This window comes from Agelaius tricolor, unplaced genomic scaffold, assembly GCF_023055355.1.
Source record: "Agelaius tricolor isolate 1412-34295 unplaced genomic scaffold, bAgeTri1.0.p SCAF_97, whole genome shotgun sequence".
NCBI classification, from domain to species: domain Eukaryota; kingdom Metazoa; phylum Chordata; class Aves; order Passeriformes; family Icteridae; genus Agelaius; species Agelaius tricolor.
In genome coordinates this window covers 146,683-172,259 of record NW_027269357.1, presented here as the reverse complement: position 1 = coordinate 172,259, position 25,577 = coordinate 146,683, and the positions used below count along the sequence as shown (strand labels likewise).

The 25,577-nt window shown below is 68.2% G+C and overlaps 4 protein-coding genes across 11 annotated transcripts; 1 reads left to right on the top strand and 3 right to left on the bottom strand.

The window, feature by feature from the left end:
- Nucleotides 1-246: 246 nt before the first annotated feature.
- Nucleotides 247-5,934, bottom strand: ICAM5 (intercellular adhesion molecule 5). Of its 3 annotated transcripts, none has more exons than XM_071418987.1 (10): nucleotides 5,148-5,934; nucleotides 4,436-4,629; nucleotides 4,057-4,368; nucleotides 3,619-3,897; nucleotides 3,259-3,537; nucleotides 2,945-3,187; nucleotides 2,403-2,861; nucleotides 1,697-1,972; nucleotides 1,354-1,617; nucleotides 247-997 (listed from the first exon to the last, which is right to left on the bottom strand). In XM_071418987.1, the coding sequence occupies exons 1-10, from the start codon at nucleotides 5,924-5,926 to the stop codon at nucleotides 783-785; spliced, it is 3,300 nt and encodes a 1,099-aa protein (XP_071275088.1). In that variant the 5' UTR covers nucleotides 5,927-5,934; the 3' UTR covers nucleotides 247-782. The 3 variants fall into 3 exon arrangements, with proteins under 3 accessions (XP_071275088.1, XP_071275090.1, XP_071275089.1); XM_071418989.1 differs by having other exon boundaries at nucleotides 4,436-4,714; nucleotides 5,148-5,205; XM_071418988.1 differs by lacking the exon at nucleotides 247-997 and adding an exon at nucleotides 1,216-1,244 and having other exon boundaries at nucleotides 1,330-1,617; nucleotides 5,148-5,933.
- Nucleotides 5,935-6,444: 510 nt separating this feature from the next.
- LOC139585933 (intercellular adhesion molecule 1-like) lies at nucleotides 6,445-11,329 on the bottom strand. The gene is made up of 5 exons (XM_071418997.1): nucleotides 10,492-11,329; nucleotides 8,454-8,723; nucleotides 8,083-8,355; nucleotides 7,354-7,596; nucleotides 6,445-6,671 (listed from the first exon to the last, which is right to left on the bottom strand). The coding sequence occupies exons 1-5, from the start codon at nucleotides 10,544-10,546 to the stop codon at nucleotides 6,445-6,447; spliced, it is 1,068 nt and encodes a 355-aa protein (XP_071275098.1). The 5' UTR covers nucleotides 10,547-11,329.
- Nucleotides 11,330-13,248: 1,919 nt separating this feature from the next.
- On the bottom strand, nucleotides 13,249-18,178 carry MRPL4 (mitochondrial ribosomal protein L4). 5 transcript variants are annotated; one of them, XM_071418990.1, is made up of 11 exons: nucleotides 18,057-18,178; nucleotides 17,612-17,660; nucleotides 17,093-17,264; nucleotides 16,942-16,993; nucleotides 16,376-16,493; nucleotides 15,586-15,692; nucleotides 15,401-15,510; nucleotides 14,837-14,907; nucleotides 14,417-14,724; nucleotides 14,172-14,248; nucleotides 13,249-14,109 (listed from the first exon to the last, which is right to left on the bottom strand). In XM_071418990.1, exons 1-11 carry the CDS (start codon nucleotides 18,114-18,116, stop codon nucleotides 13,275-13,277), a joined length of 1,959 nt encoding a protein of 652 aa, XP_071275091.1. In that variant the 5' UTR covers nucleotides 18,117-18,178; the 3' UTR covers nucleotides 13,249-13,274. The 5 variants fall into 5 exon arrangements, with proteins under 5 accessions (XP_071275091.1, XP_071275092.1, XP_071275097.1 ...); XM_071418991.1 differs by having other exon boundaries at nucleotides 13,251-13,740; nucleotides 13,887-14,193; nucleotides 14,320-14,724; XM_071418996.1 differs by lacking the exon at nucleotides 14,172-14,248 and having other exon boundaries at nucleotides 13,666-13,760; nucleotides 13,887-14,171; nucleotides 14,320-14,724.
- Nucleotides 18,179-19,582: 1,404 nt separating this feature from the next.
- S1PR2 (sphingosine-1-phosphate receptor 2) lies at nucleotides 19,583-23,442 on the top strand. Of its 2 annotated transcripts, none has more exons than XM_071418940.1 (2): nucleotides 19,583-19,643; nucleotides 22,325-23,442. In XM_071418940.1, exon 2 carries the CDS (start codon nucleotides 22,381-22,383, stop codon nucleotides 23,440-23,442), a length of 1,062 nt encoding a protein of 353 aa, XP_071275041.1. In that variant the 5' UTR covers nucleotides 19,583-19,643; nucleotides 22,325-22,380. The 2 variants fall into 2 exon arrangements, with proteins under 2 accessions (XP_071275041.1, XP_071275040.1); XM_071418939.1 differs by lacking the exon at nucleotides 19,583-19,643 and adding an exon at nucleotides 20,981-21,080.
- The last annotated feature ends 2,135 nt before the right edge of the window (nucleotides 23,443-25,577 follow it).

Here is a 25,577-nt window from a genome sequence, read left to right as displayed (position 1 = left end):
GATCGTTCATTGACCGTTCATTGATCGTTAATTGATCGTTCACTGACCGTTCATTGATCCTTCATTGATCGTTCATTGACCGTTCACTGACCGTTCATTGATCATTCATTGATCGATTATTGATCGATTATTGACCGTTCATTGACCGTTCATTGATGGATTATTGACCGTTCATTGATCCTTCATTGATCATTCATTGACCGTTCATTGACCGTTCATTGATCGATTATTGATCATTCATTGATCGATTATTGACCGTTCATTGATCGTTTATTGGGCGTGCCCCCCTCCCCGGAGCACCCAGCCCTGAGCGGTGCCTGTTCCGCGCTCGGCGCGGCTCCCAGACCCCTCAAATCGCCCCAAAATCCCCTCGGCACCGAAGCGCGGGGTGGGGCCGGATCTGTGGGACCCCCAAACCCCCCCCAACCGGGCCGGGGTGGGCAGGGAGGAACCCTCGGGGGTCCTGGATGTTGTACCCCCAAAATCCCCTCAAAATCCCCCCAAAATCCCCCCAAAAACCCCTGGGGTAGGGCGGGGGGGTCCCCAAACCCCACGGGGATGGGGATGGGGATGGGGATGGGGATGGTCCCGGTCCCGGTCCCGGATGCCAAACCCTCCCCGCGGCCGTGCCCGGTGCCAGGGAGCACCTCCGGAGGAATCCTCACCATCCTCACCCTCCCCAAAGCCCCAACTCCACCCCGAATCCCGCTGGGCCGGCTCCGGGGCTCCCGGCGGGCCGGTGCCGGTGCCGGTGCCGGTGCCGGTGCCGGTGCCGGCGCCGCTCAGGGCGGGCCCAGCTGGATCCCGAACACCTCGGCGCGGGGCTCGCGCTGCCGGTGCAGGCAGGCGGCCTCGGAGGAGCCCTCGGCGTCGCGCACGTTGTACTCGCCCTTCTTGCACGCCGTGCTCCTGAGGTAACACCCGCCGGCCACGGCCAGCGCCAGCGCCGCCGCCGCGCCAAGCGCCCCCAGCGCCGCCAGCAGCACCAGCCAGCTCTCTGCGGGGCGGAGGGGCCGGTGACACCGGGGAGGGGCCGGTAACACCGGGCAGGGCCGCCGGTAACACCGGGACAGAGCCGGTAACACCGGGACAGGGCCGCCGGTAACACCGGGACAGAGCCGGTAACACCGGGGCAGGGCCGCCGGTAACACCGGGACAGAGCCGGTAACACCGGGACAAGGCCGCCGGTAACACCGGGGCAGGGCCGCAATCACCGGGGCAGGGCCGGTATCACCGGGGCAGGGCTGCCGGTAACCCCGGGCAGGGCCGCCGGTAACACCGGGACAGGGCCGGAATCACCGGGGCAGGGCCGCAATCACCGCCGCCCACCGCGTTCCCCCGCCCTGCGCTCACCGTCCACCCGCACCACGACGCTCCCGGCTCTCCGGCCGTGCCGGTTGCTCGCCGTGCAGGTGTAGAGCCCCCGGTTGGCCGTGGTGGCGCCGGTGACCGTGACCGAGCGGTTGTCGGCGGCCCAGCGCAGGTTGGGGGCCGGCGGCAGCGCCCAGGTGTAGGTGGGCGCCGGGACCCCCTCGGCGCCGCAGTCCACGGTGAAGCCGCTGCCGCGGGTGACGTTGGCGGAGGGCAGCACGCGCACGGTGACGCCGGCGGGGCCGTCTGCGCCGGGGCGACAGCGGCGGCTGCTGAGGGCGCCCCGGATGCGCGGGTTCTGCCCCAGAGCCGCCCCCGCACTCACACTCCACGGCCACGGAGACGTTGCGGACGGCGGAGCCGTGCGCGTTGGTGGCCCGGCACTGGTAGGTGCCCGCGTGGGCTCGGGTGACGTTGGCGGGGGCCCGGGCGGGATCCCGGCCGTCCCGGCCCAGCTCGGTGGCGTTGGCGGGGTCGCCCAGCTTGGCGCAGGTGACGCGGGGCGGGGGATTCCCGGCGGCGGCGCAGCCCAGCTCGGCCGGGGTCCCCTCCAGCCACCGCCGCCGCTCGGGGCAGCCGCGCTCGCCGAGGCTCGGCTGGTCTGGAAAACCGGGGGCAGGCGGCGGGGATGGGGGCGATGGGGCCGGGGGAGCCCCGTGAGACCGCCCCGACCCTCCCGGGACCCACCGGGAGAGCCCCCGGTGCTGCCGAGACCGGTCCGGGCACAGCCGGGCTCGGCTTCATCCCCATCCCCATCCCCATCCTCATCCTCATCCTCATCCTCATCCCCATCCCATCTTCATCCCCATCCCCATCCTCATCCTCATCCTCATCCTCATCCTCATCCCCATCCCCATCCTCATCCTCATCCCATCCCCATCCTCATCCCATCCATCCCGGCACGGCTCTGGAATTCCGGGCATGGATGTGACACCCCTGTGTCCCCCAGCTCCCTGTCCCACCCCTGTGACACCCCTGTGTCCCCCCGCCCCCGGCGCACCCCGGTGTCCCCTCGCCGGTGTCACACTCACACTCCACGGTGACAAGGACGCTCCGCACGGCCACCCCGTGCCTGTTGCTGGCCCTGCACACGTAGCGGCCGCCATCGGCCCGGGTGACCACGCGGCCACGGGCGGCCCCGCCGTGGTGGCTGCCACCGTCTCGGGGGACACCATCTCGGGTGCCACCGTGGGGAGTGCCACCATCCTCAGTGCCACCATCTCGGGTGCCACCATCCTGAGTGCCACCATCTCGAGGGACACCGTCTCGAGTGCCACCATCCCGAGTGCCACCATCCCGAGTGCCACCGTCTCGAATGCCACCATCCCGAGTGCCACCATCCCGAGTGCCGCCGTCTCGGGGGCCGCTGTCGCGGGCACAGCGCGTGCTGGGCGGGGGGTCTCCGTCGGCGCGACACTCCAGCTCCCGCCGCTGTCCCTCCACCCAGACCCGGCGTGCCGGACACCCCGACTCGGACATCGTGGGCTCATCTTGAGGGGGGGACACACAGAGGCCGCGCGGTCACCGCGGCGGCCGCCGAGGGGACCCCGGCCCCGGCCCCGGCGCCACTCACACTCCACGCGGACGGTGACGCGGCGGCTGCGCGTCCCCAGCGCGTTGGTGGCGTTGCACACGTAGGTCCCCGCGCGGGACCGGGTCACCGGCTCGGGCTCGCCGGTGGCCACGGCGACGCCGTCGCGGCCGCACACCACGGTGGGCTCGGGGTTGCCGGTGGCGCGGCAGGACAGCGCTTCCCGCGCTCCCCGCACCCACGTGCGGTTACCGGGGCAGCCGCTGGCCGGGATTTCGGGAAGATCTGGGGAGAAAAGAAGGGATTTGGGGAATGCCGGGAGGGGCGGGCGGGGCCGCGGCTGGCGCGACACTCACACAGCACCGCCAGCCGCGCGGCCGCGTCCTTGGTCACCACGCTGCCGCCCACCGCCAGGCGGGCCCGGCACCGGAACTCGCGGCCGTCGTCGTCGCGCCGGGCCAGCAGCCGCAGCTGCAGCCGGGGCTGCGGGCCCTCGGCCAGGACCCCGCCGTCCGCGTCGCGGAGCTGCAGCCGCGCCTCGGGCGGCTCGGTGGCCCCGGCGTGGCACGTCACCGTCACCTCGCTGCCCGCCGCGGCCGGGGCCGGGCTCAGCTCCAGGGCGGGCGCGGGGAATCCTGCGGGAAGGCCCCACGGATGGATCCGAGGCGATCTCGGGGTCCCGCGGTGCCCCCGCCGCCCCCTCCCCGGCGCCTTACGGTAAACGTGGAGCTGCCTCCGCGCCGTCCGCGCCGCCGTGGCCACCGCGGCCGTGCAGCTCAGCTCCCGCGGGCCGGGGCTGCGCGGGGACAGCGCCGTGCTGGCCGTCACCGTGTCCCCGGCCACCGCCGCCGTGACGTTCAGCGGCTCCTGGTCCAGCGCGGCCGTGACACGGACGTCGCCGGCCGGGAAGGCGCCGCTGATGCGGCAGCTGGCGTTGGCCACGGCGCCGGCCTCGAGGATGGCGGGGGCCTGGAGCTGGGGGGGCTCCGGGAGAGCTGCGGGGACACCGGGGGGGACGCGGGGTCACCGGGACGGGGACACGGTGACACTGGGACATCCCCAGAGGCAGGGACGGGGTCCCGATGGCCGCGGGGGTGACAGCGAGGTCACCGCGATGGCGACAAGGACACGAGGACGCCGCGGCCGCCGCTCACCGAACACCGAGAGCGTGACGGGGACAGCGGCGCGGGCGAACAGGGGCCCGTGCGGCCGCAGGGACAGCTCGGCGTGGCAGGTGACGTCCTGGCCGTGGTCGCCGCGGGTGACGGTCAGCAGGTGGCTCACGGCCACGCTGGCGCTGCCCTCGGCGTGGCCGAAGCTCTCGGTGCGCAGCGTTTCGGCCCCGCGCCGCAGCGTCACCGTCAGGTTCTGCAGCGGGGCCACCTCCCGCACGCGGCACGTCAGGTTCCGGCTGTCCCCCACGGCCGCCGCCGGCACCGGCTCCAGCTCCACCCGCTCCGGCAGCTCTGAGGACGGAGCCGGTGCCACCTCGGGGTCCCCAAGGGCTCCCCAAGGGCTCCCCAGGGCACTCACGGTAGACGAGGACGCCGGCGCTGGCGTTGGCCTCGGCGGCGCCGCAGCGGCCGGAGCAGGTGACGGGGCCGGGGCTCCAGCGGGACACGTTGTGGAGCCGGAAGCTTTGCCAGCGGAGCCCCCCGGGCCCGGGGGTCGCGGGCAGGGCGGCCTCGAGCCCCAGCGTGGCGTTGTCCCCCGGGCAGGCGCTGCGGCTGCAGTTGACGGTCACCGAGCCCCCGAAGGCCACCACGGCCACCCGCGGCCAGGCCGCCACCGTGAAGGTGCCCCGGGCGACCCCTGCGAGACCCCACCACGGGCAGTGTCCCCCCGGGTCCGGCTGGGGGGACCCCGGGGAACCTGGACTGAGACCCCCCGTGTGTCCCCAACCCCCCCAGCCCTCAAGGTGCCTCTGATTTGGGGCTTGCGGGGTCCCTGCGCGTGACCCCCCCCCAGTCCTAAGGGTCCCCGCTATGGAATTGGGGGTTCCTGTGTGCCCCCCCCATCACTAAAGGGCCTCGGGTATTTGGGGGGGGTCTCTGGGGGTCCCCAGGGTCGTGTCCCCCCCTCCCTTCCCCCAATAAAAGTCGCTGCTGATTTCGGGCTCCTCCCCCCCCTCCTCTCCTCCAATTAATGGTCGCTGTTTTTTGGGATCCTCAGAGACGCCCCCTCCCCATTTTGGAGGGTCCCCCCGCCCCCCCAAAAAACCCCTCGAGCCCCCCCCCCCCTTTACCTGCGAGCGCCAGAACGAGGGGGGGCAAGAGCCGCGTGGCCGGGCCGGGGGGGCCCATCGGGAGAGGAGGAGGAGGGTGGGGAGGAAGAGGAGGAGGAGGAGGAGGAGGAGGAGGATGAGGAGGAGGATGGGGACGGGGACGGAGCGGAGGAGGAGGGAGACGGCGAGGAGGGAGGGGAGAATGGGAGGATGAGGAGGGGGATGGAGACGGCGAGGAGGATGAGGATGGGGAGGGGGATGAAGATGGGGAGGAGGATGAGGATGGCGAGGGGGATGAGGATGAGGATGGGGAGGGGGATGAGGATGGCGAGGGGGATGAAGCGGAGGAAGAGGATGAGGATGGCGAGGGGGATGAAGCGGAGGAGGACGCAGGCGACGGGGAGGGCCGGGGGGGGGGTGGGGAAGAGGAAGAGGAGGACGGGGATGAAGCGGAGGAGGATGGGGAAGGGAGAAGAGGAAGAGGAGGATGAGGGAGAGGAGGAAGCGGCGGCCGAGGCCGAAGGCGGCTCCTCCGCTGCCGCGCGCGCCGCCGGTCCCGCGGGGCTGCTCCTCCCCCCGCCCACGCCGACCCCCCCCAGTCCCCCCCACCCCCGCCCGGTGCTCGGCGCTTCACGAACGCCCCCCCCCCCCCCCCCCAAAAAGCCCCTCCCCGAACGCCCCCGGAGCCCTCCCCGCGTGGGCGGCTCCGGGCCGCGCGTGGGCGAAGCGGCAGCGACCGACGGGAGCGCCGGGGGCGGGGGACACCGGGACACCGGCGATGGCCCCGCCGGGCGGGACATGGGGGCGGTCCCCCCCCCGTGCCCCTGCCCGGCCCGGGCTCCGGGAAAAGCCCCGGAACCGCAGAGCGCTGGCCCCGGTGGTTGTCACCTGCAGCGTTTATTGGTGGGACGCGCCACTGTCGCCTCTCTGTCCCCTCCCTCCTGCTCCTGTCCCCCCGCCAGCTCCGAAATGCGCGGGATGCAACCCGGATGCTCCGCCCGGGGAGCTCCGCGACCTCCAGAGTCACCAAATCCACCCCAAAAAACGTTCGAGGGATAAAATCTGGAGCGAAACCCGGAGATCCACGCCGGGGCCCGGCTGGGTCTCACCATCCCGGTCCATCCCAGTCCATCCCGGTCCATCCCAGTCCATCCCAGTCCATCTCCGTCCATCCCAGTCCATCCCAGTCCATCTCCATTCATCCCTGGGAGCCGCATCCACCGCTCGGCCCTGGCCGGTGCCCGCTGTCGCCGTCCCCTCGGTGGCCGCGGCGGAGGGACGGGCAGGGGCTCCCCGCCCCTCCACGGCCTCTCCCCGCCTACGGGGCCGCGCATCCGTTGGGAGCGGCCGCGGCCGCCTGGGAGCTGCCCTGGGGCCGCAGGGGCTGCGCGTCCGGCGGCGGCTGCCGCTTCCAGAGCCGGTACTCGCCGATCTTGCCCTGGCGGTAGAGCCAGTAGCCCACGGCCCCGCCCAGGAGAACGGCGGCCACCGGCAGCAGCGTCCCCAGGAGCACCGGGAGCAGCGGCACCGAGACATCCGAGACATCTGGGGGGGAAACGGGGCCGGGGTCAGTGGGGAGGGCGCTGCTGTGCCCCGGGACCACCAGGAGCCCAAAAACCCCAAAGGCCACCCAGGACCCCCAATATCCCCAAAAAAACCCAGCACCAGCAGGAGCCCAAAAACCCCAAAGGCCTCCAAGAACCCAAAATATCCCAAAAACCCCCAGGAGCCCAAAAACCCCAAAGACCCCCAAGAACCCAAAATATCCCAAAGACCCCAGGAGCCCAAAAACCCCAAAGGCCTCCAAGATCTCCAGGAGCTGAGACCCCCACGACCCCCAGAAGCCCCAAGACCTCCAGAACCCCAAAGACCCCCAGGAGCCCAAAAACCCCAAAGATCCCCAAGAACTCAAAAACCCCAAAGACCCCCAAGAACCCAAAATATCCCGAAGACCCCCAGAAGCCCAAAACCCCCAAAGACCCCCAAGAACCCAAAATATCCCGAAGACCCCAGGAGCCCAAAAACCCCAAAGACCCCCAAGAACCCAAAATATCCCAAAGACCCCCAGGAGCCCAAAAACCCCAAAGACTCCCAAGAACCCAAAATATCCCGAAGACCCCCAAGAACCCAAAATATCCCAAAGACCCCAGAAGCCCAAAACCCCCAAAGACCCCTGGAAGCCCCAGCAGCCCCAGCAGCCCCAGCAGCCCCCCGGCCCCCGACGCACCCTGCACCCAGACGGTGACGTTGAGCTGGGCTGTCCCCAGCTCGTTGGTGGCCTGGCACAGGTAGGTGCCGGCGTGGGCGCGGTAAACCGGGCGGATGGAGCCAGGGATGAAGGAATGCCCGTCCTTGGAACAGTTCACCCGCGGCTCAGGTGTGCCCTTGGCGCTGCAGTTCAGGGTCCCCTCCTGCCCCTCTGTCCAGTTCTGCTGCAGGGGGCAGAGCTCGATGTCCAGCTGTGGTTTGACTGCGGGAAAAGCAGGGAAAAGGATCAGGAAAAACCGGGATGGGGACCGGGAAAAGGAGGGATAGGGACCAGGAAAAGGAGGGATGGGGACGAGGAAAAAGTGGGAAAAGGATCAGGAAAAGGAGGGATGGGGACAAGGAAAAGGAGGGATGGGGATAAGGAAAAGGAGGGATAAGGATCAGGAAAAGGAGGGATGGGGACAAGGAAAAGGAGGGATGGGGACAAGGAAAAGGAGGGATAAGGACCAGGAAAAGCCGGGATGGGGACCAGGAAAAGGAGGGATGGGGACAAGGAAAAAGAGGGATAAGGATCAGGAAAAGGAGGGATGGGGACAAGGAAAAGGAGGGATAAGGATCAGGAAAAGGAGGGATGGGGACAAGGAAAAGGAGGGATGGGGACAAGGAAAAGGAGGGATAAGGACCAGGAAAAGCCGGGATGGGGACCAGGAAAAGGAGGCCCAGGGGCCGGGCACACAGCGGCTCTCACCCAGCACACGGATCCGCTGGGATTTGCTCCTCGAGGAGTAGGGAGGCATCCTGGCCTCACAGGTCACCACCAGCTCCCTCTCCGCGTCCTCCTCCGTCACGGTCAGGCTGAAGTTCACCGGGGGCTTTGTAAAATCCACCAGGTCCCCTGGGCCATGTGCCACCACCCTCACCTGGACGTCACTGCCGGCTTCAGGCGGCATGGAGCACCTTCCCCTCAGCTCCGTGCCAGCCTCGGTGGCGTTGGCGACGTCCAACAGCGGCATGGGGACATCTGTGGGTGACAGCACCGTGTGGTGACAACAGCCACCAGGGAATTCCTCTCGCAGGGCTGGGGTTTGGTGGCACCGCGGTGGCACCGGGGGCACTCACAGAAGACCTGGACGGTGCGGCCGGTCTGGAGCTTCCTGCTGCCCACGAGGACGGTGCAGCCCAGCCGGGCATCGCCCTCCTCGGTTACGGTGACCTCGGCGGTGGCCTGGAGGCCGTCCTGGCTCAGCGCCGCCGGCCACGCGCGGTCATTGGCGGTGATGGTGACGTTGGTGGCGGGGACGGCGCCCCTGATGCTGCAGGTGACCTTGAAGGGCTTCCTCACTATCGGGTCCGAGGTTGACAGGGACATGTGGGGACCCTCGGGGGCCACTGGCACGGGGAGGGGACACTGGGTGAGCCATGGTGGAAAAATGGGGGAAAAACGGGGAAAAATGGGGAAAAACAGGGAAAAATGGGGAAAAACGGGGGGAAAAACGGGGGGAAACAGGGAAAAATGGGGAAAAACGGGGGGAAACAGGGAAAAATGGGGAAAAACAGGGAAAAACGGGGAAAAATGGGGAAAAACGGGGAAAAACGGGGAAAAACGGGGGAAAACAGGGAAAAACGGGGAAAAACAGGGGAAAAACAGGGAAAAACAGGGAAAAACGGGGAAAAACGGGGAAAAACGGGGAAAAATGGGGAAAAACAGGGAAAACCAGGGAAAACAGCAGGAGAACAGCCCTGGGATGGGGTGGGGTAGCTCGGGAGGGTTGTGCTGAAAGGAGCCTGAACTAAATCCCTGTGAAATCCCCAAAAAATCCCTATCAAATCAGTTTTAAATAAATGGCTAGAAAATTCCATCCCATCCCATACTAATAATCTAATCTTCTATCCCACACAGGAAATAATTCTGACTAAACCCTTTTGTCTAAAGGTTTACCTTAACAAATGGTTCGTTTTCCTATCAATGCATCAATTTCCCACCCTTCATCCATCAGGACAAAACCCCAGCCCTGACTCCAGAATTCCACACCTGGCCCCACACGGGGGCCAAAAAATCCAAAAATCAGACCCAGGCACCCCTGAGCTCCTCGTGGAGAAGGAATCCAGAAATCTCGGGGGTCCTGGGGGGGCCTGGGGGCCCTTTGTGCACCTCGGGAGCTTCCTCAGTCAGGGATTCTCAGTTCCTGGAGCAGTTTGGGGGTGGGGGAATCTCCCAGGCTGAATTTCGGTGTTTTCCCAGCAAAACACCCCCGGCCGACGTCACCAAGGTGCTGAGGAAGCCCCCAAAATTCGGGTGAGGCTCCCACAGGAAGCAGAGGAAACCCCCCAGGGTGACTGAGTGGGCTCCAAAGTGCAGGGAAAGAGGAGAAAAAAACCCCCAAAAGTGCAGAGGAAACCCCCAGAAATGTGGAGGAAGCTCCAAAAATGTGGATGAAGCCCCTAAAAGTGCAGAGGAAACCCCCAGAAGTGCAGAGGAAACCCCCAAAAATGTGGAAGAAGCCCCCAAAAATGCGGAAGAAGCCCCCAAAAGTGTGGAAGAAGCCCCTAAAAATGCGGAGGAAGCCCCCAGAAGTGCGGAGGAAGCCCCAAAAATGGGGAAGAAGCCCCCAGAAGTGCTGAGGAAGCCCCTAAAAATGCGGAGGAAGCCCCAAAAATGGGGAAGAAGCCCCCCAAAATGCGGAGGAAGCCCCCAAAAGTGTGGAGGAAGCCCCCAAAAATGCGGAGGAAGCCCCCAAAAGTGTGGAAGAAGCCCCCAAAAGTGCTGAGGAAGCCCCCAAAAATGCGGAAGAAGCCCCCAAAAGTGCTGAGGAAGCCCCCAGAAGTGCTGAGGAAGCCCCAGAATTGCTGCGGAAGCCGCCGCGGGCCCTCGGGAGCCCCCCGGGCCGAGTCCCCGCCCGAGGCCGGGGGGATTCCCCGGCGGGGCCGCGATTTTCCGGCCCCCCTGAGCAAGGACCGTCCCTCCCTTTCCCGGAATGGGCTCAGCAAGGGAGGGACGGAGGGACGGGGGCAGAAAAATCCCGACGGCTTTTACGGATTTCGCAAGAATTCAACAGAACCCCCCGCTCCATCCCGCGGCGGGGCCGGCCCGGTGCCCGGTGCCCGGTGCCCGGTGCCCGGTGCCCGGTGCCCGGTGCCGCCCGCGCTGTGCCCTCACCTGCCGCGGCGCCCAGGGCGCCCAGGGCCAGCGCCAGCAGAGCGGGGGCCGCCATCGCGGCGGGGGCGGCCGCTCCCGGGGCCGGGGGGCGCGCCGGGAACACCGGGGGGGGCCCGGCGGGCGTCGGCGCGTTCAGGGTCTCTGGGCTGGATCTGGGGCCGGTCCGGACCTCGGGAGGGTTCGGTTCGGGCTCTCCGGATGGGTCGGTTCGGGTTCTCCGGATGGGCCGGTTCGGGTTGCCCGGGAGCACCAGAAGGTTCGGTTCGGGCTCTCCGGGCAGTTTCGGTTCGGGTTCCTCGGGCAGGTTCGGTTCGGGTTCTCCGGGCAGGTTCGGTTCGGATTCTCCGGATGGGTCGGTTCGGGCTCTCCGGGCAGGTTCGGTTCGGGTTCCCCGGGCAGGTTCGGTTCGGGCTCTCCGGGCAGTCTCGGTTCGGGTTCCCCGGGCAGGTTCGGTTCGGGCTCTCCGGGCAGGTTCGGTTCGGGCTCTCCGGATGGGTCAGTTCGGGCTCTCCGGGACGGGTCCTTTGGGGCTGTTCCGGCTCCGTCCGTGTCGGGGTCTCCGGGTCGGCTCCGGGCGCGTCCCTGCGTGCGTTCCCCTCTCTGTCCGTCTGTCTGTCCGCCCGCCCGCCGCTTTTATCCCCGGCCCGTGCCCGTCCCGCCCCCGGGGATTTCCGGGGCTGCGGGGACTCGCGCCGGGGCCCGCGGGGCTGCCCGGGGAGGGCTCCGGCCTCTCCTGCCCCACCCCGGGGCAATTCTTGTCCCCCTGTCCCAGGATGGGACAATTTCCCTGTTCCCCTGTCCTAGGATGGGACAATTTCCCTGTCCCCTCTCCCGGGATGGGACAATTTCCCTGCCCCTCTTTCCCTCCTGCCCCGTCCCCCCTTGTCCCCTCCTTGTCACCCTGTGCCCCCAAACCGGGGGGGTTCCTCAGCTCGGAGCCCCCAGGCCCTGAAGTGCCACCCCCAGCTCGTGACGGGGCTGTCACCCGCCTGTCACCCGCCTGTCACCCCCGGCGGTGGCTCCAGAGGCCACCATTGATTGGGTGCTGCTGTCACCAGGGCTGCGACTTCCTCTATTCTGTCGCTTTTTGACATCAGGGGACTTTTTGTCACCCCTGGCACCGTGGGAAACATCCCTGATGTCCCCAGGGTGTCCCCAGCCCCAGGGCACCCATCCCTGATGTCCCCAGGGTGGTTCCAGCCCCAGGACACCCATCCCAGATGTCCCCAGGGTGTCCCCAGCCCCAGGGCGCCCATCCCTGAAGTCCCCACGGTGTCCTCAGCCCCAGGGCGCCCATCCCTGATGTCCCCAGGGTGTCCCCAGGGTGGCTCCAGCCCCAGGGCACCCATCCCTGATGTCCCCAGGGTGGCTCCAGCCCCAGGGCACCCATCCCTGATGTCCCCAGGGTGTCCCCAGGGTGTCCCCAGCCCCAGGACACCCATCCCTGATGTCCCCAGGGTGGCTCCAGCCCCAGGACACCCATCCCAGATGTCCCCAAGGTGTCCCCAGCCCCAGGACGCCCATCCCTGATGTCCCCACGGTGTCCCCAGTGGTGGCACCCAGCCCTGCCACCCTCCCTCCTGTCACGGTGACATTTGTCACAGTTTCCCTTGTGCAGCCCGAGGCTGTCACATCCCCACCGTGCCGGTGACAGCCCCATCCCCGCGGCCGCCATTCCCTGCACTGTCCTTGTCCCTGGAATTTCGGGAATGCCGGGAGCCTCCCGCGGGCCTGGCCGCGGTTTGGAGGCCACGGGAGGCACGGGGACACCGGGGACAGGGACACGGGGACAGGGACACCGGGGACAGGGACACGGGGACAGGGACACGGGGACAGGGACACGGGGATGGAATTCCAAGGGCCTGGGGGAGTGGGGGGACAGGGGAGACACAGGACAGGGACAGCAGGGACAGGGACAACAGGAACACTGGGGTCAGGGGCAGCAGGGCTGGGGACAGAGGGGACACAAAGGCGCTGCCAGCTCCGAGTCAACAGGACGCGCCACCCCTGCCACCGCCACCTTCCCCCGCAGGACGTGGCCCCGTGCCAGCGTCCCTCGTGCCATTGTCACCGTGCCATTGTCACCGTGCCATTGTCACCGTGCGCCAGGGGCCCCGTCCCCTCCGGCCTCTTCCTGATCCCCCCTGCGTGCCCTGGGCTGTCCCCGGTGGTTCCCGGGGGTGTCCCCGTGTCCCCCCCAGCCCCATTTGCGGCCTCTCTGTGTCCCTGTCCCCTCCTGTCCCCCCCTGTCCCCTCCTGTCGCCTCAGGAAGCGGCTCCGGATTTGCCCCAGAGCCGGGAGTGATTCCCGGAATTGGCCCCTCACCGGGAAAACCGGGGGAAAAAAACCGGGAAAAACCGGAAAAAACGGGGGAAACCCCCCCAAAAATCACCGGGATGGGGATGGGCACGGCCGGGAGACCCCCGGAAAAAACCCAGGAGGAGGAGGAGGAGGAGGAGGAGGAGGAGGAGGAGGAGGAAGGTGCGGAATTCCAGCGGCTCCTGGGGATACCCGGACACCCAGGAAGGTCCCAGCTCCTCCCAGCTGCGCCCCAGTTCCCCCCCAGTTGGGTCCCCGGCCCCCTCAAAATTCCCAATTTCCCGATTTTTTCCCCCAAAACCGGCGCCAGCACCCCCGGGACCCCAAGAGGACCACGGGGATCCCTAAAATTCCCCTCGGGACCCCCAAAATTCCCCCAGAACCTTGACCCCCCCCTCCCAGCGGGGCCTCTCGGCATTCCCACATTTTTTGCCCGCTCTGAATTTCCCAGGAATTGGGTGAGGTCAGAATTTGTTCTTCCCGAATTTCCTCCTTTTCCGGCTCCCACCTTCCCGAGGTGTGGGAGGACAGGGGGACACTTGGGGACACTTGGGGACACACAAATGAAAATCCCTCTGCCACCACGACCTTGAAATCCCCAAAATTCCACCCAAAAGGACAAAACCCGTGGGAAAACCTGCGGTGAGGAGGAGGAGGAGGAGGAGGAGGAGGAAGGGCTGGAAAAGGGTTTGGGATTCAGGGGGGGCTCCAAAAGGGGTCGGGATATTGGGGAGGGGGCTGGGATGGAGGAGCTGGAGCTTGGGGGGGGGACCCCAGAGGGATTGGGGTACGGGGGGAGCCCCAAAAGGAGGCGGGAGCCCCCTGATTCCGCCCAAAATAAAAACAACAACAATGGGAAAAAAAATCCCTTTAACGGCCACAGCAGCGCCCGACAGCCCCGAATTCCCGGCTGGGGGGGCTGGATCCGGTCTGGGGGGGCTGGATCCGGTCTGGGGGGGCAAATCCCACCCAGGAGGGGCAAATCCCATCCGGGGGGGGGGCAAATCCCACACCTGAGGAGGGCAAATCCCACCCAGGAGGGGCAAATCCCATCCGGGGGGGGGCAAATTCCACACCTGAGGGGGCAAATCCCACCCGGGAGGGGCAAATCCCACCCAGGAGGGGCAAATCCCACCCAGGGGGGGCAAATCCCATCCGGGGGGGGGGCAAATCCCATCCGGGAGGGGTAAATCCCACCCGGGAGGGGCAAATCCCACCCAGGAGGGGCAAATCCCATCCGGGAGGGGCAAATTCCACACCTGAGGGGGGTAAATCCCACCCAGGGGGGGCAAATCCCACCTGAGGGGGGCAAATCCCACCCAGGAGGGGCAAATCCCACCCGGGAGGGGCAAATTCCACACCTGAGGGGGGCAAATTCCACACCTGGGGGGGCAAATCCCACCCGGGGGGGCTCCAGGACATGGAGAGGGGACAGAACCTTGTTGTGCCTCGGTGTCCCCAAATCCTTTACTCATGGGATCTGCCCCATGGGGGGGACAAATCCCACACGTGGGGGGGTAAATCCCACCCAGGGGGGGCAAATCCCACACCTGAGGGGGGCAAATCCCACCCGGGGGGGCTCCAGGACATGGAGAGGGGACAAAACCTCGCTGTGCTCCTGTGTCCCCAAATCCTTTCCCGACGGCATCGGGGCCGGGTCCTGCCCCATGGGGGGGACAAATCCCACCCGGGAGGGGCCAATCCCACCCAGAGGGGGCAAATCCCACCCAGAGGGGGCAAATCCCACCCAAGGGGGGCTCAGGCAGCCGGGGGGGGGGTCCCGGTGGGGCAGCGAGAGGGGCACCAGGGGCGCGTAGCGCGAGTCGTGCCACAGCAGCCGCTGCTCCAGGAAGGTGACGGCGTCCAGGGTCAGCACCAGCGTCCGGTGCTTGAGCAGGCTGTGCACGTTGAGCCCTGCGTGGGGACGGGTGGGGACGGTTGGGGACGCGTTGGGGACGCCAGCGGGGTCCCCAGAGCGTCTCTGGGTGGGGTTTGGGGGGGTCAGAGCGAGGGCATTGGGGCTCACCCAGGGCAGGGATGAGGGTGATGGATTTGAGCCCCTCGGCCACGGCGCTGATGTTCTCTGGGAATTCATTGCTGGGGGGGAAAGGGATGGGGAGTCCCCAAAGTGTCCCTGGGGTGTCCCCAGAGTGTCCCTGGAGTGTCCCCAGGGTGTCCCCAAAGTGTCCCCAGGGTGTCCCCACAGCAGGGACACCCAGGCCTGGTGTCCCCAGGCTCGTGGTGATCTGTCCGTGACGTCCCCAGGGTGTCCCCAGCTTCATGAACATCCCATTCCCTTTGTCCCCAGTGTCCCCAAAGTGTCCCCAGTGTCCCCAGCGCTGTCCCCATGTCCCCAGTGTCCCCAGCCCTGTCCCCAATGTCCCCAGTGTCCCCAATGTCCTCAGCCCTGTCCCCAGCCCTGTCCCCAAAGTGTCCCCAGCCCTGTCCCCACGTCCCCAGCCCTGTCCCCATGTCCCCAGCCCTGTCCCCAGCCCTGTCCCCAATGTCCCCAGCCCTGTCCCCATGTCCCCATGTCCCCATGTCCCCAAAGTGTCCCCAGCCCTGTCCCCAGCCGTGTCCCCTCTCTCACGTGTCCACCACCAGCACCGAGTGTCCCCAGCGCCGTGCCCGTGCCAGCTCCAGCAGCTCCTGGGGGTCACTGCTGGGCAGCTCCAGGCTCTCCACCAGGTGCAGCTCGTCCTGGGGGACACCGGGGCCGTTGTCACCCTGTCCCCAGCCCCGGGCGCCCCCGGCCCGCCCGGGCCCCCCCCGTACCTGCATCAGCTTCACGCTCAGGGCCACCTTCAGCGCCAGCACCCGCACCCTCATGGGCACCATGTAGAAGTAGCTGGTGGGGCCCCGCGGGCCGTGGGCGATGCCACCTGCCAGGAGGGGACTCGGTGACAGCCCCGGGCAGGGGACACCCCCGTGGGCCAGGCCGAGGGGGCAGCCAGGCCTGGTGTCCCCAGGGCGGTCCTGGGTGTCCCCAGGATGTCCCCAGGGTGGTCCTGGGTGTCCCCAGGGTGTCCCCAGAGCAATGGGGGCAGCCAGGCCTGGTGTCCCCAGGATGTCCCCAGGGTGGTCCTGGGTGTCCCCAGGGTGTCCCCAGGGTGGTCCTGGGTGTCCCCAGAGACCCCAGAGCAATGGGGGCAGCCAGGCCTGGTGTCCCCAGGGTGGTCCTGGGTGTCCCCAGGGTGTCCCCAGGGCGGACCTGGGTGTCCCCAGGGTGTCCCCAGAGCAATGGGGGCAGCCAGGCCTGGTGTCCCCAGGGCGGTCCTGGGTGTCCCCAGGGTGTCCCCAGGGCGGACCTGGGTGTCCCCAGGGTGTCCCCAGAGCAATGGGGGCAGCCAGGCCTGGTGTCCCCAGGGTGGTTCCTGATGTCCCCAGGGTGTCACAGGGTGGTCCCTAAGGGCAGTCCCAGACATCCCCATGATGTCCCCAGAGTGTCCCCAGCCCTGTGTCCCTGTCCCCAGCCCCGTGTCCCCATTCCCACCCCCCTGTCCCCACTCCCAGGCTGTTTCCCCGACCCTCCTGTCCCTGTCCCCTGGTTTTTGGTGTCTCTCACCTCCCCTCCACAGCGGGGACCGGATGGAGCCGTGCCGGGCGCGCCCGGAGCCTTTCTGCCGCCAGGGCTTGCGGCCGCCGCCCCGCACCTCGGCTCGGGTGCGCACCCGGGCGTGGCTCTGGGGACAGACAGACAGACAGACAGATGGACATGGTCACCCCTGAGCCCCCCGCCCTGCACCTCGGCGCGGGTGCGCACCCGGGCGTGGCTCTGGGGACAGACAGATGGACAGACACACGGACACGGTCACCCCCGAGCCCCACACATGAACCCCCCCCCCCCCCCAGCCCCACCTGCAGTGGGTTTGGGGAGCCCCCCCAGAGCTCCTCAGGGCACCCAGGGAGGTTTTGAGAGCCCCCAAAGCTCCTTAGAGCCCCCAGACCCTTCCTGGGACCCCCCGAAGCTCTGTTGGGACCCTCCCCTTAACTGCTCTGCCCCCTCAAACCCCCTTTTTGCACCCCCAAATCCCTCCCTTACACCCTTAAATGCTCTCCTGCCACCCCGAATCCCCAATTTTTGCCCCCAAATCCCCCTTTTTCCCCCCAAATCCCCCTCCCCACGCTCACAATCCTCCTGAAGTTCCTCTGCCACGTGGCCACCGTGTGCAGGATGTCCAGCCTGGGGACACAGGAGGGGACACAGGAGGGGGACACTGGCCCAGAGCCGCCCCCGGGAGGGTCCCCAGTGTGTCCCCAGAGCCCCCCCGGGTGTCCCCACCTGGGGGTGACAGCGAAGACGTCGGGGTGCAGGTCGGCCAGGCCCCGCAGCGCGTCCTGGGGGTGGCGCAGGGACCCCACCCAGGCCTGCACGGGGGACAGCGGGGACGGCACGGGGACACTGCAGCTCCTCAGCACCGGGGACGCCACCGGGGGCTCCTCTGGGGACAGGCCTGGGGACAGGGGGACACGTGGGGACACTGGGGACGGGGACAGTACGGGGACGCTGCAGCTCCTCAGCACCGGGGGCTCCTCTGGGGACACTCGCAGGGTGGCCCTGGCATCCCCCAAAGCACGGGCAGCCAGCTCCGATATCCCCAGGGTGATTCAGGTGTCCCCAGCCCCGTGGTGGCCCCGTCGATGATGTCCCCATGAGGGTCGCGGTTGTCCCCATCCCCAAGGCCACCCCTCTCCGCTGTCCCCAGGGTGACCCCAGCACCTCCCCAATGTCCCCAGGATGTCCCCAACCCCTGGCACTGTCCCCAGGATGTCCCCAGGGTGTCCCCAGCCCCGCACTCACCCTTGCGGGTCTCGGGGGTCGCGGGCGGGGCCGGCGGCGCCGTCGAGAGCTGCGGGACGGCGACATTGGGGACAATGCCCAAGGTGTCCCCAGGGGGGCGGGACCAACCGCGGGCTGAGGGGAGGGGGGACACGACCCCCGCCCACCCCCCAGCCCCGCTCCTGGGATCGGCCGGGACCCCCGAACCCCCCCGGGCCGAGCTCCACTTGGTACCGCCCCAACCCCGCCCCTCAGCCATGGCCCCGCCCACTCACAGCACCCACCGCACTGACCCCGCCCACTCACCGCCCTCAATACTCTGGCCCCGCCCACTCACCGCCCTCTATGCTATGGCCCCGCCCCCGCCCGGTTCCCCCCGTTCCCATCCCGGTACCGGGGCCGCTCCCGGCCCCGCTCCCCGCCCGTTCTCCCCCCGGCCCGGCCCCGCTCCCGGCCCCGCTCTCACCGCGGCCCAGCCCCGGCCCCGGCTCCAGGCCCTCAGGGCGGCCGCCCCCGCGCGGATCATGGCGGGAAGGCGAGGGGCGGTGACGGGCGCGGTGACGTCACAGCGCGCGCGCGTTGCCACTTCCGGCGGGGGCGGAACGGCGGGAAAAGAGGAGGAAGGGGGGGGCGGGCGGGGACGGGACGGGGCTTCCCCCGTTCGTGTCCCCAACGCCAAACCCCGCCCCCCCGGTGTCACCACCAGTGAGCCCCAACAGCGCCCGCACATCCAACCGTCCCTGCCCCGGGCCACTTCCCGGTGCCGGTGTCCCTGCCCCGTGTCCCTGTCCCTTCCCAGCATCACTGTCCATTGCCAGTGTCCCTGCCCCGTGTCCCTGTCCCTGCCCCGGGCCACTTCCCAGTGCCGGTGTCCCTGCCCCGTGTCCCTGTCCCTTCCCAGCATCACTGTCCATTCCCAGTGCCAGCATCACTGTCAGTGTCCCTTGTCCCTCCCCAGTGTCCCTGTCCCTCCCCAGTGTCCCTGTTCCTCCCCAATGTCCCTGTCCCTCCCCAGTGTCCCTGTCCCTCCCCAATGTCCCTGTCCCTGCCCAGTGCCATTTCCAGTGTCCCTGTCCCTCCCCAGTGTCCCTGTCCCTTCCCAGTTCCCCATCCCAGCCCCACCACCCAGTCCCATTCCCATTTCCCATTCCCATTTCCCATTCCCATTTCCCAGTTCCCATTTCCCCCTCGGGGATCTCCCCCAAATTCCCGCCCGGAATTCGCGGAGCTGGGATTGTTGGGACAATTCCCTTTTTTTCCCCTTTTTTTCCCCCTTTTTTCCCATCCATTTTTCCGGGATTGTTGGGACACTTTCCCCTTTTTTTTTCCCCAAACCGTTTTTCCACAGCCCCGCCCGATCCCGGGGGTCCGGGGGCGGGAATTCCGCATGGATTGGGGGGGGGAGCTCATCCCGCCCACCCCAGCCCGACCCCGCGCCTGGTTCCAATTAAATCCAAATTCATTAAATCCCTTCTCCGGCCCCTGGCCCCTCCCAGCGCTCAAAATTTGGGATTTTTTTTTTGTTTTCTTTTTTTTTGGGGGGGGGCGGGCTTATCAACCCCCCCCCAAAAAAAAAAAAAATTCTGCCCCCCCACCCCCGAATTCCCCTCGGGATGAGCCCTGGAAAGTCCGGGAAGTTTGTCCAGCCCCCCAAAAAATCCCCAAAATTGGGAAAAAGCTCCCAAAATCCTCCTGGGGGGGAGGGAGGAAGAAGAAGGGAGGAGGGGTTTGACTCCCCCCCCCCTCCCGCCGCATTTTGGGGGTGTCACCCACCCAAAGTGGGGGACACACACGCGGGGGGGGGGGGCTGCTGTTTTTCCTGGGGTTTTTTTTGCTGGTTTTTGGGGTTTTTTTGCCGTTTTTCTCGTTTTTTGTGGTCCCCCTCCCCATTTTGATGGGTCCCAGCCCTGGGGGGGGGGAGTGGGAGGTCACACGCTGTCCCCGCCCCTCGGGTGTGTGGCCCCGCCCCAGCCCCGCCCTCCCCGTCCGCCCCCCCCGCTCATGCTGGACCCGGGACGGGCGCTCAGCGCTGCCGGGACCGGCCCCGGGACCGGTAAGAGCCCCAAAAACCCCCCCGAGACCCCCGTGCCCCCCCCCGGGGTCTCCTCCCCCTCGGGACCCCCCCAGGACCCCCCCGGGACCCCCCGGGACCCCCCCGGGACTCCCCGAATTGGGGGGGGGGGGCACAGAACGGGACCCCCGGGACGGCCCCAAGCGTGGGGAGGGGTCTGGGGGTTTGGGGGGCGGCTCGGGGGCGTCCCCAAGGTGGGGGGGGACACATTGGGGGGGTCCCCAGGGGGCGGGGGGGCCTCAAGCGCCGCCCCCCGCGGGTGAGGGTCCCCCCCGGCCGTGCCGCCTCCCCCCCATTGTCCCGGCCCAGCTGTTTCGGCCACGCCAAAATCTGGCCCGCAGCTGGCGGGGGGGATCCTGCCCTTGGGGGGGGTCCCCAAAACCTTGAGGGTCCCCAAAACCCCGACGGTGGCAGCGCCCGGGCGGGGGGGGGCCGTGTCCCCGTGTTCGGGCTCGGGGGCCCCTCCCGGCCCCGGTGGGCGCCGCCCCCGCGGCTAAACCCGGCTCTAAGCTGGGCTTTGTCCGCCCTGATCCAATTTGCTCCGGGATATTTCGGGATGGAGGCGCCCCCGGGGCCCCCCCGCCGCCGCCTCCCCCTCCCGGGGCGGGGGTCCCGGGGCCGGTCCCGGGATGGATCCCGGGGATGGATCCGGGGATGGATCCCGGGGCGGGACCCCCGGCTCCGGATCCCGGGCGATTCCCCAGGACAGGACCCCGGTCCCGGCGCTGGATCCCGGGGCTGTTCCCGGTTCGGGATCCCAGTCCCGGTCCCGGGGCAATTCCCGGGGCAATTCCCGGTTCGGGATCCCAGTCCCGGTCCCGGGGCAATTCCCGGGGCAATTCCCGGTGCTGGATCCCAGCTCAGGATCCCGGGGCAATTCCCGGCGTAATTCCCGGGGCAATTCCCGGTGCTGGATCCCGGGTCGGGATCCCGGGGCAATTCCCGGGATAATTCCTGGAGCAATTCCCGGCTCGGGATCCCGGGGCCGTTCCCGGTTTGGGATCCCGGTTTGGGATCCCGGGGCCGTTCCCGGTTTGGGATCCTTGTGCCGTTCCTGGAGCCGTTCCCGGGCCCGTTCCCGGGGCCATTCCCAGTTTAGGATCCCGGTTTGGGGTCCCGGGGCCGTTCCTGGAGCCGTTCCCGGTTTGGGATCCCGGTTTGGGATCCCGGGGCCGTTTCTGGAGCCGTTCCCGGTTTGGGATCCCGGTGCCGTTCCCGGGGCCCCGTTCCCGGGGCCATTCCCGGTTTAGGATCCCGGTTTGCCATTCCCGGGGGTCCCGCCGCCCCCGGCCCCGCCCGTTCCCCGCGCTGGCTCCGCCCGGGTCCGCTCCGAGCCGGGGGCGGGCGGCCGAGGGGAAGGGGAAGCGGCGGATGCTCCGTGCCGGTTCCGACCGGCACCGGCGGCTCCTACCGGCACCGGTACGGGGGTCGGGGGTGGCCGGAGGGGCCCTGGGGCGTCCCGGGGGCGGCGGGAGCCTGGGGCGGTGTCCCGGCACCGGGCGCGGCTGCGCGAGGCACCGGGCGGTGGCGGGACGGCACCGGGGGCTCCGCGACGGCTCCGCGACGGGAGCGGGGCAGCTCCGGGACCGGGACGGCTCCGGGACGGCTCCGGGGGAGTTCTGGGACCGGGACGGCTCCGGGGCGGCTCCGGGGGAGTTCTGGGACCGGGACGGCTCCGGGACGGCACCGGGGAGGCTCCGGGGCAGCTCCGGGACCGGGAGGGCTCCGGGACGGCACCAGGACGGGAGGGCACCGGGACGGGACCGACGCCGGTACCGGGACGGCTCCGGGACGCCCCCGGGACCTGGGAGGGCCCCGGGGCTCCTTGCCCCGCCTCGGTCCTGTCCGGACCCTCGGGGGTCCCGCACCGGGAGGAACGGGGGGGGCCCTTACCGGGGGTCCCGTCCCGAAATCCGGGTGGGGGGGACACGGGGACCGGCGGTGACATCCCCGGTGTCCCCACCCCGCGCTTGTCCAGCCCCCCGGGCGCTCCGCCCCATTCCCCCCCCCCGGGATGTCTGTCACCTCCTGCCACCCGGTGTCACCTCCTGCTGCCACCCGGTGTCACCTCCTGCCACCCCAGTGTCACCTCCTGCCACCACCCGGTGTCACCTCCTGCCACCACCCGGTGTCACCTTCGGCCACCCTGGTGTCACCTCCTGCCACCACCCGGTGTCACCTCCTGCCACCCCAGTGTCACCTCCTGCCACCACCTGGTGTCACCTTCGGCCACCCCGGTGTCACCTCCTGCCACCACCTGGTGTCACCTCCTGCCACCTGGTGTCACCTTCTGGCACTCGGTGTCACCTTCTGCCACCCGGCGTCACCTCAGGGTCTCCTTGGTGACAACAAGGTGACATTGCTGTTCCCAGGAGCCACGTCCCTAGACTCAGGTCACCTCAGGGTCTCCCTGGTGGCACAGAGGTGACAATGGGGTGACATTTCCATCCCCAGGAGCCATGTCCCCAGCCTTGGGTCAGCCTGGGGTGTCCTTGGTGGCACAGAGGTGACAATTAGGTGACATTTCTGTCCCCAGGAGCCATGTCCCTGGCCTTGGGTCACCGCAGGGCCTCCTGGGTGACAACAGGGTGACATTGCCCGTCCCAGCCTGGGGTGTCCTTGGTGACATAGAGGTGACAATGAGGTGACATTTCTGTCCCCAGGAGCCATGTCCCGGCGGCGCTGAGCCTCGTCCTCCTCTCCGCCCCCTGCCACCGCCATGGGGAGCATCTACAAGGAATACTGGAACCGCGACAAGATCCGCGAGCACTACAACTTCACCAAGGGCGACGGCGGCGAGGCCGCGGCGCCCTCGCGCTGGGTGGGCTCCGTGCTCATCGTCGTGCTGTGCTGCTTCATCGTGCTGGAGAACCTGCTGGTGCTGGTGTCCATCTGCCGCAACAAGCGCCTGCACCTGGCCATGTACATCTTCATCGGCAACCTGGCGGCCTCGGACCTGCTGGCCGGCGCGGCCTTCATGGCCAACACGCTGCTGTCGGGCAGCACCACCTTCAGCCTGACGCCCGTGCAGTGGTTCGTGCGCGAGGGCACGGCCTTCGCCACGCTGGCGGCCTCGGTGTTCAGCCTGCTGGCCATCGCCATCGAGCGGCACGTGGCCATCACCAAGGTGAAGGTGTACAGCAGCGACAAGAGCTGCCGCATGGTGCTGCTGATCGGCGCCTGCTGGGTGATCGCCGGCGCCGTGGGCAGCCTGCCCATCATGGGCTGGAACTGCATCAGCGACCTGGGCGACTGCTCCACCGTGCTGCCGCTCTACTCCAAGCGCTACGTGCTCTTCGTCACCACCATCTTCACGCTCATCCTCATGGCCATCGTGGGGCTCTACACGCGCATCTACTGCATCGTGCGCTCCAGCCACGCCGAGATCGCCTCGGCGCAGACGCTGGCGCTGCTCAAGACCGTCACCATCGTGCTGGGCGCCTTCATCGTCTGCTGGCTGCCCGCCTTCATCATCCTCCTGATGGATGCCTCGTGCCCCGTGCGCGCCTGCCGCGTGCTCTACAGCGCCAATTATTTCTTCGCCTTCGCCACGCTCAACTCGGCGGCCAACCCGGTGATCTACATGCTGCGCAGCAAGGACATGCGCGGCGAGTTCCTGCGCGTGCTCTGCTGCTGCGGCCGTGCCCGGGGCCGCGGGCAGCCCCCCGGCCGGGCGGGGGTCCCGCTGCGCACGTCCAGCTCGCTGGACAGGGGCCCGGCCAGCCCGGCCACGGAGCTGCCCACGGCGCCGCTGACCCGCGAGTGCACCACGTCCGTGTGAGGGTGGGAGAGGGCTGGGAGTGACGCTGGGGGCACTGGGGGGGTTTGTGGGTAGGGGGGATGCGGCGTGGACACCCCACGGACACCCCATGGACACCCCATGGCCTCATGGGCATCCCATGAATGCCCCATGGCTTCATGGACGTCCCATGGACACCCTGTGGACACCCCATGGACACCCGCTGGACACCCCACAGACACCCTGTGGACACCCCACGGCTTCATCAACACCCCACAGACACCCTGTGGACACCCCATGGCTTCATGGACGTCCCACGGACATCCTGTGGACCCCCCATGGACACCCGCTGGACACCCTGTGAACACCCCATGGCTTCATGGACATCCCATGAATGCCCCATGGCTTCATGGACATCCCATGGACATCTTGTGGACCCCCCATGGTCTCAAGACCACCCTGTGGATACTCCATGGCCACCTCATGGCCTTGTGGACACCCCAAAGCCGCACCATTGCCACCCCATGGCCCCCACGGCCACCCAGAGGCCACTCCAAGGCCACCCTATGGCCCCAAGGCCACCCTGTGGGTACTCCATGGACACCCCATGGCCTCGTGGACACCCCAGGGCCACCCCACGGGCACCTGACAGCCCCAGGGCTGCCCCAGGGGCACCTGACAGCCCCAGGGCTGCCCCACGGTACGAGCGGCGCGGTTCCTCGCGGTTCCTCGCGGTTCCCCCGCCCTTCCCCAGGTACAGATGCACACCTGGCCCCCTCCGGGGCCGTCCCTGCTGTCCCCCGTCGTTGTCCCTGCGGGCGCTCCGTGTGCCCGGACACGCGTGGGGACCTTCCCACGCCCTGCCCGAGCCCCGGGGCCGCCGCCGGACCTGTCGGGCGAGTCCCGGGGCCCCTCCCGGCCCGTGGGCGGCTCCCGCCGCCGTTCCCACCGGGACAGACCGGGATAACCCCGGGGGGGGGGGCTCGGGGAGCCCCAAAATAGACCGGGATAAACCCGGGATAAACCCCGGGGACCCCTCAAATAGACCGGGAAAACCGCGGGGGGGGCTCCGGGGACCCCCGAATGAGACCGGGATAAACCCCGGGAACCCCTGAAATACACCGGGATAGCCCCGGGGGGGCTCCGTGGACCCCCGAAATCCGGGATCTTCCCCCGCGCTGGTGCGCGGGGCCGGGGGCTTATCCCAGTGCGGCCGGATCCGCCGGGATCCCCCCCCGAAATCCCCGGGATTTGCCCTAAAATCCTCCCCCCGTTGTATTAAACGATTTTTTTTTTTCCAGCTGTTTCCGCGTCTTTCCTCAAATCCCAAATTTTGGTGTGGAGTAGGGGGGAAAATTTTCCCGGTGGGAATTTGGGAAAATTGAGAGTCTCAGGCGGGTCTGGGGACAAGGGGGGACACCTGGAGATCCCTCCCCTGTCCCCAGCCCAGCGCTTTGTCACTTTGTCGCCTCCCGTCCCCCCAAAAAACCCCGATTTGTCCCCATTTCCTCCCTGCAGGGGGAAGAGGAAGCGCGGGGGGGGGTGTTCGTTTCCTGCCCCCCATCCCTGTGGGGACGGGCGCCGTCGCGATGTCCCCGCCGTGACCCGGCGCCTTTGGGGACAGGGAATTCCCGGCTTTGGGGACACGGTGGCACTGCGGGGCTGTCACCGCCGGGGTGGCCCTGGGTCACACCCAGGGGCGGCCGTGGCGCGGCAAACGTGACAGCGTCTGCTAGCCCGGGGTGGCCAGAGGTGACAACGGCTGCCACCACCCTCGGGGTGGCCAAAAGTGACAACGGCTGCCACCACCCTCGGGGACAAGGTGGCAGCAGGTGCCACCCCGGGGTAGCGGCAGCGAGACAGGGCTGTCCCTCTCCATCCCCCCCGGGATTCCCACGGGGGCAGACCCGAGGGTGTCGCCCCCTCCCAAATTCTGGGGTGTCCCCCCCATGGGAGTGTCCCCTCAGTGTCCCCCTCCCAAATTTTGGGGTGTCCCCTCCCACGCCACCCCCAAGATGGCGCCGGGGCGACCCCTCACGGCCCCACGCGCCCGCCCTGTCGCGCTAAATGAGTCACGCCCACATTCCACACCCGAGATGGCGCCCAGCCGCGTTGTAGCACCGCGGTTTGACCTTCCCAACATGGCTGCGCAGCCGCGACGGCTTTGGCGCAGATGA